Source organism: Rhamphochromis sp. 'chilingali' (assembly GCF_963969265.1).
Source record: "Rhamphochromis sp. 'chilingali' genome assembly, chromosome: 1".
NCBI lineage: Eukaryota > Metazoa > Chordata > Actinopteri > Cichliformes > Cichlidae > Rhamphochromis > Rhamphochromis sp. 'chilingali'.
In genome coordinates this window covers 44,650,631-44,657,341 of record NC_137929.1, presented here as the reverse complement: position 1 = coordinate 44,657,341, position 6,711 = coordinate 44,650,631, and the positions used below count along the sequence as shown (strand labels likewise).

Genomic DNA, 6,711 nt, shown 5'->3' with positions numbered 1-6,711 from the left:
TTCAGCTAGTTGAATGATTGGAAATTGTTACGAATATCAACACGGGAAACGGAGAAAATAAAGTTCAGATAAATTCTTCTTTATTTGATTAGAAAACAGGGACATTTTTTGTGTTTCTTACATTTCCAGGTGCTGGGAATTTTCTATAAAAAGATCCTGATGTAGTTTGAAGGGGCTGCCTTTGTTCCCAACACTTTCAAATCCACTTTTACTGGCTTGAATTTCTATCCCAAATTGGATAAAGTGTTCAGGCTTCATGGTGTGGTAACACAGGTCTGAGCGTACAGATTCCTGATGTACTGTAAAGCTATGCGAGCTGTTTGGGGGAGGGTGAAATATTTCCCTGTGATTTTTATTGTTTGTTTGTTTTGTGTGTTTTGGTTTTTTTTTTTCAAATCTGCTTTTATGAATTCTAATTGTGTCAGCCTGGGGTGCGATTAAAAAAAATGTGCATTTTTTTTTTCTTTTTGTTGTTTTATTTCTATTTTATGTTATCCGGAAGTTGTTATAAACTTTTAAGACTGAAATAAATACTATGTCCAAAGTGTTGCCTTCATAAATGACTATGACTAAGAAAGAACAGTGGGTGACTTCTTTATAAGTCACCAATCTGGATCATTTAGATTTAAAAGTAAAAGAAAATAAGGGATCGGCTGGCAGTTACAATCTACAAGTCCTCACTTCTCCTTCTGTTTGTGATGTCAGTGCCAAGTGACGGTAAAGTAAATAAATTGGATTGTATGTACATATATATATATTTACCATACCACTGGCCTGAGAGAACAAGGTGGCACATATGGGTGCAGCAGCTCAGACAAATAAAATGGGGCACAATTATTAAGGACAAATAAAGGGATTTTAAAATGGATTGATAAACGAACTGGAAGCCAATGAAGGAAAGCTAAAATTGGAGTGATGTACTTTTGCTTTCCAGATGAAAATTGGACAGTCACGTTTTGCATCAGCTGTAGGCGAGCAATGGAGGCCTTCCTGATTCTGATAAAGAGTGCATTGCATTGCAGTAATCATGCAGTAATCAAGACTAGAGGTTATAAAAGCCTGTATTAAGGTTGTGTTTGGACAGAAGAGGCTTGATCTTTGACAGTCATTTGGAAAAAGATGGATTTTACTCACCACAGTTAAACAAAAGAAGACTGGAGGAAATTGTCGCCTGGTCTGATTAGTCATTGAGAATTTCTCTTGTAGAATTCAGATGGTAGAGTCATAATTCCTGTGTAAACCACATGGAACCATGGATCCATCCTGCCCTGCATCAACAGTTCAGGATGGTGGATATTTTCTTGGCACATTTTGGGCTGGTTTCTTGAACATGACGATGAGTTCACTGTACTCAAATAGCCTTCACAGTCACCAGATCTCAATCTAACAGAGCACCTTTGGGAAGTGGTAGAACAGCAGACTGACAACATGGATGCAGGCGTTAAATATTCAGCCACTGTCTAATGTTATCATGTCAATATGACCAAAAACTCCAAGCAGCTTGAATCTATGGCATGAAGAATAAAGACAGCTCTGAAGACAAAACGGGGTAAAAATCAAGTACTACCAAGGTATGCCTAATAAAGTGCCTGATGAGTGTAAATTAACAGGACAACCCCCACCTTAGTCCTCATGGCGAATATGTAACCATATGTAAATACTGCCAAATATATAAAGACCGAAAAGGCAGTTGGTACAGATGACGTACCCGTGGAGGTATTAAATTTCACCTGCGCCAACTACCCTTAAAAACTATGTTGTTATTCTTCATGAGCTGCTCTGCAACATTTTCTGCCAAACTGGTGGTGAAGATGACACGTTTCAAGTGACAGTTGGAATCTGGGCGGAGGAATGTTGTTCCTCCTTATATAAGAAGTGTGAAGTGTGAAGACAAGTTCTCTTTGTCTGGGACGGTGAGTGGACTCATGTCGGCAGGTAAGAGAGGCTTCGGAACAAAGTCTAGTTTGTTTAATTGTGGTGCTGTGGTGCACTCGAGATCTTTTCAACTTGCATCTTTGTTTTTGTGTTGATGAAACACGTCACTGACTCAGTGTATGTCATCTTTAGGAAAAGCAACCATCCTCTCTGTCTGAATCTGACTGCATAGCTGACTATCTCTTGCTCCACTACCTTAAAGGAGACACCATATATCAACCAAAGTAATTCCAAAAAAGGTAAAGTAGGAGACATATTCCCTGTACTTGTTCCTCAAGTATACTTGTGCTGTTTTGGGTTTAGATTTCCAGTAAGCTGCAGCTTTACCTCTGTTGCATTTGCTCATTCTAATTTGCACAATATGTCTTGGTGCTCTTGTGACTGGGATTTGTTTTTAGTATTTCCTGCAGTAACTGTAACAGCTTGTTGCACTCTTCATTGTGGCGTCTATTATTTTCATGTTCGTAAATATTTCTTAATACAGAAATCTACATTAAAAGCTTACCTGTTCCCACAGTTCACTTTACGTTCTTGCTGCTCAACAATAAAAAGATTTATTAAGACTGGTAGGTACGAGTTTCACAAACTACACCTTTTTCTGAAATGAAGACTAACCTGATACACACTTCTTCACTGACAGTGAAACAGTTTTGGCATTCACCTCTGCACACATAATTGCACAACAAGGAAAGAAGATGGAAGACAGACAATTCTGCTGTGCTGTCTGTCTGGATCTACTCAAGGATCCGGTGACTATTCCCTGTGGACACAACTACTGTATGAGCTGTATTGAAACCTACTGGAAAGCAGAGAATGTAAAAGGAATCCACAGCTGTCCTCAGTGCAGACAGGCTTTCACACCGAGGCCTATTCTGGTGAAAAACACCATGTTAGCAGAGTTGGTAGAGAAAATGAAATACCTCCAGCCTATCCATGATTCCCCTGCTTTTGAAAAGCACAAGCTGGTAGACAAGGTGTTGAAAGCAAACACCTGTTCAGTTCACAATGAGGTGATGAAGATGTTTTGCCGCACTGATCAAATGTGTGTCTGTTGTCTCTGCTGGATAAATAAACATAGAGGACATGAAACAGTTCCAGTTGAAAAAGAAAGGGCAGACAAAGAGAAAGACCTGGAGGTAATTCTGAAAGAAGTCCAGCGGAGAATCCAGACCAGAAAGAAGGAAGGAGGAGTACTTGAGAAAGAGATAGAGGGGATCAAACTGTCTGCTGATACAGCAGTGAAGGACATTGAGATGACTGTTGATGAGCTGGTGAGTTTCATCAAAGAAAACGCCTCAAATTTAAAGCAGCAGATCAGATCCCAGCAGAAAGATGAAACGAGTCGAGTCGAAGAGCTTCAGAAGAAGCTGGAGCAGGAGATCGCTGAGCTGAGGAGGAAAGAAGAGGAGCTGAAGCAGCTTTCACGCACAGAGGACCACACCGAATTTCTACTAAGTTACTCCACAATGCCCGTATTCATTGACTCTACAGATTCACCAAGCTTTAAAATCTGTCAGGTTAAGTACTTTGAGAGTCTTCAAATGGTGATATCAGAAGCTAGAGATAAACTCAAAGCATTTCTGTGTGATGAACTGTGGAAGATCACTCTGACAGTGAGGTCAGTGGATGTTTTGCTGCCACAAAGTGATCCTAAGACCAGAGATGACTTTTTAAAACATTCATGTCAACTCACGCTGGATCCAGATATAGTTCACAGAAAACTCTTCCTGTCTAATCAGAACAGAACAGTTACAGACATGCTTCAAGATCCAGATAATTCCTGTCTTAAGAACAGAGACAGGTTTTCCATTGAGCAGCAGGTCCTGAGTAAAGAGAGTCTGACTGGACCTTGTTACTGGGAAGTGGAGTGGAAAGGGAAAGGACTTTCAGTAGCCGTAACATATAAGAATGAGAATAAACTGGATCAAACTGCATTTGGAAGCAATAATAATTCTTGGGCATTAGATTGTTACAAGGACAGTTATAAATTCAGACACAACAACACGACAACTCGCCTCTTAGGTCCTTCTTCCTCTAAAATTGGAGTCTATCTGAATCCCAGAGCAGGTATTCTGTGCTTCTACAGCGTCTCTGACACCATGGCCCTGCTACACAGAGTCCAGACGACATTCACTGAGCCGCTCTATGCTGGACTGTGGATTTGGGGGGGGTATTTTATTTCAACCACTGCTACATTAAATGATATACAGTAAAATACTGTTTAACTGATTTTGCCTTTATTTGTTATATTTTTTCTATGATGTAATATCAAGGGTTTGTATGGGTGCTTGAAATCATTGAAAATACTTGGATTTTAATATTGTCTTTTCAAGGTTTGAAAAGTGCTTGAATTTCAGATGTGGTGCTTAAAACTGCTTGAAACTGTAACTCTATTTCATTCACAACAAATGACTGTCTGATTGAATAGTTCTTTGTTCGTTTGTTTGTTTTTTATCAGATAGAGAAATAAAATGAGTCGCAAATTCTAAAAACAACATTTCTCCACCTGGGCTGCCTTGCACCTCTGCATGTCTGTTTCAGTGTGTGACACCCGCCCCGAACAGTCAGGAATGAGTGCAATAACAAGCCTGGAGGTTGCAGTTTTTAATGAGCGTTTGCTGGAAAAGGACAAATACAAATCTTGGATAAGACAACGACCAAATTCACCTGAAAGGTCTGCAAAATGATTTGTACCTTTTCAGAATGGGGGAGTTTGCTTAAGTCCTAGTAAATAATTTTCAACTATGTGTACGTTACACATGCTAATTTTTATAATTATTACTACTTTTTTGCTAGCTAGCAAACTCGCAGGATAAACTATTGAAATGCATTGCGCGTGATGCAATATTGCAACGCTAGTAAAGCAGTTAGTTATGGTATGGTAATTTATGAAATATGCTGTGAACTAACATTACATAGCAGTAGCAGTAATGTGAGTTACTGTTATATATAACTACCCAACTTAAGGCTTTCTGATTAAAGGCTAAAAGCGAAGTTGTTACCAAGTAAAATTAAAAGTTTATGTTTTTGTGTATTTCTGCAGCTTTTTCAAATATTATCTTGGTTCATTTGGCAACACCTTAGGGGCGATAATAATGGTAATATGAGGGACTGATCCATATGGGCACAAAGAACAGCCACTTTTTTGTGCTACTGAGGTTCCCTGACTTTCCCTCAAAATCTGTTCTCGTGAGCACACCTTAAACATTAGAAATGGCTTTAAACTCACATTGAGGCCTGTGGGACACTATTACCAACTGAGACAATATACAAATTTATATGTGTTTTCATATATGAATATTTCATACTTTAAGGCTGCCTGTTTATTTAAGGGAAACGAACAATACATTATAATGAACAATTACATAATAATATCACAGATGATAGATTAAATAAACAGGTGTTAGATAGATGCTTGTGCATTGTTAGTCTTATATGTCAAGGTCAAGGTAACTTTATTTATACCCATAGGCAAGGTAAATTTGCTTTACAGAAAAAATGATAGCATTTGGCATCCCTTCAAAAACACACATACCTAATAAAGATATAAACCTCACTGTGGCACATATATAGTAATTTTAATATTTCGAATCAAAAACAGTTCTTATTTAATTCAGTGACAGCAACGGGGATAAAGCTATTTTTATAACGCTTTGTCCTGCATCTCGGAAATAGAAACCTCCGTCCTGAGGGAAGAAGCTGAAATTCTCCCCTTAGAGGATGGGAACCATTTTTAAGGATTGATAAAGCCATCCTCTGTACCTGCTTAGAGTACAGGGAGGCTAAACAAGACTGTGGTTCACCTATCAGACGACTGGACCATCTCACTATCTGATTTAGAGAGTTTTTCTCCGTGACAGAGGTCTGACCAAACCATGCCACCAAACAAAAGGATAAAACAGACTCAATAAAAGAACGATAAAAAATTAATTTGAACTTACCATGTATTGTTTTGTGGTATTTGGTGCAGTTTTCTTGTTTTGTGGGGTTGTTTTTTATTTTCATCAGGAGATGAATACCTCTAACAAGTTGTTTTTTTCACATTTGTACATCTTAATTTTTAAGGGAAATGTGTTTTGAGTTTATACACTATAGGCAACCTTTTCCTTTTGGAGTATTTTTGTGTGGTGCATAGGATGATTTGTTTTAATTTTCACATGGTCTTACTGAGGTGATGCAAAGTGAAACATGCATTCTTTTTGGGTAATGTGTTGGGAAAAGCTTTAAAATGGACTTTTAAAATACTTAAAAAGTGTTTGAGTTTGACCCTGAAAAAGTTGTATAATATAAAATGGTTTGTACAGTCTTCAAAAATGACTTATTTTACAGTCTGTATGGAATGTGACAAAGTCTATAACAGAATAGAAAGATTGCTTTGGTGATGTGAAAAAGTGAATTAATACCATAAATAAAGTTGCGCAATTTTAAAGCCATTCTAAAGAATTTTTGTGCAGTCATTATAGGAACTGAACTGAATAACTGAAGTGAGTGCATAGATTTTAATACTCATTTAATTATCGGTGTACTGGATTTATTTATGACTTACTACTATTTAAATGAGTCTGTTTTTGCCTTCATAACTACCTTATTCATGGTACAATTTCACAGAGGTGCCGGAAACATTCCTCAGAGATTTTGATCCATATTGACACGAGAGCATCACACAGTTGCTTCAGAATCACATCCATGATGTGAATCCTCTGGTTTCATCTTGAAGGAACCAGTTTGAAATGATCAGTCTTGAAATGATGAGTCTTGTGACATGTATCATTGTGT

The 6,711-nt window shown here is 37.9% G+C and overlaps 1 protein-coding gene across 2 annotated transcripts; it reads left to right on the top strand.

Moving 5' to 3' along the window:
* Window positions 1-1,884: 1,884 nt before the first annotated feature.
* Window positions 1,885-6,310, top strand: LOC308409407 (tripartite motif-containing protein 16-like). Of its 2 annotated transcripts, XM_080902132.1 has the most exons (4): window positions 1,885-1,935; window positions 2,068-2,174; window positions 2,453-2,501; window positions 2,576-6,310. In XM_080902132.1, the coding sequence occupies exon 4, from the start codon at window positions 2,631-2,633 to the stop codon at window positions 4,146-4,148; it is 1,518 nt and encodes a 505-aa protein (XP_080758258.1). In that variant the 5' UTR covers window positions 1,885-1,935; window positions 2,068-2,174; window positions 2,453-2,501; window positions 2,576-2,630; the 3' UTR covers window positions 4,149-6,310. The 2 variants fall into 2 exon arrangements, with proteins under 2 accessions (XP_080758258.1, XP_080758257.1); XM_080902131.1 differs by lacking the exon at window positions 2,453-2,501.
* Window positions 6,311-6,711: the final 401 nt, after the last annotated feature.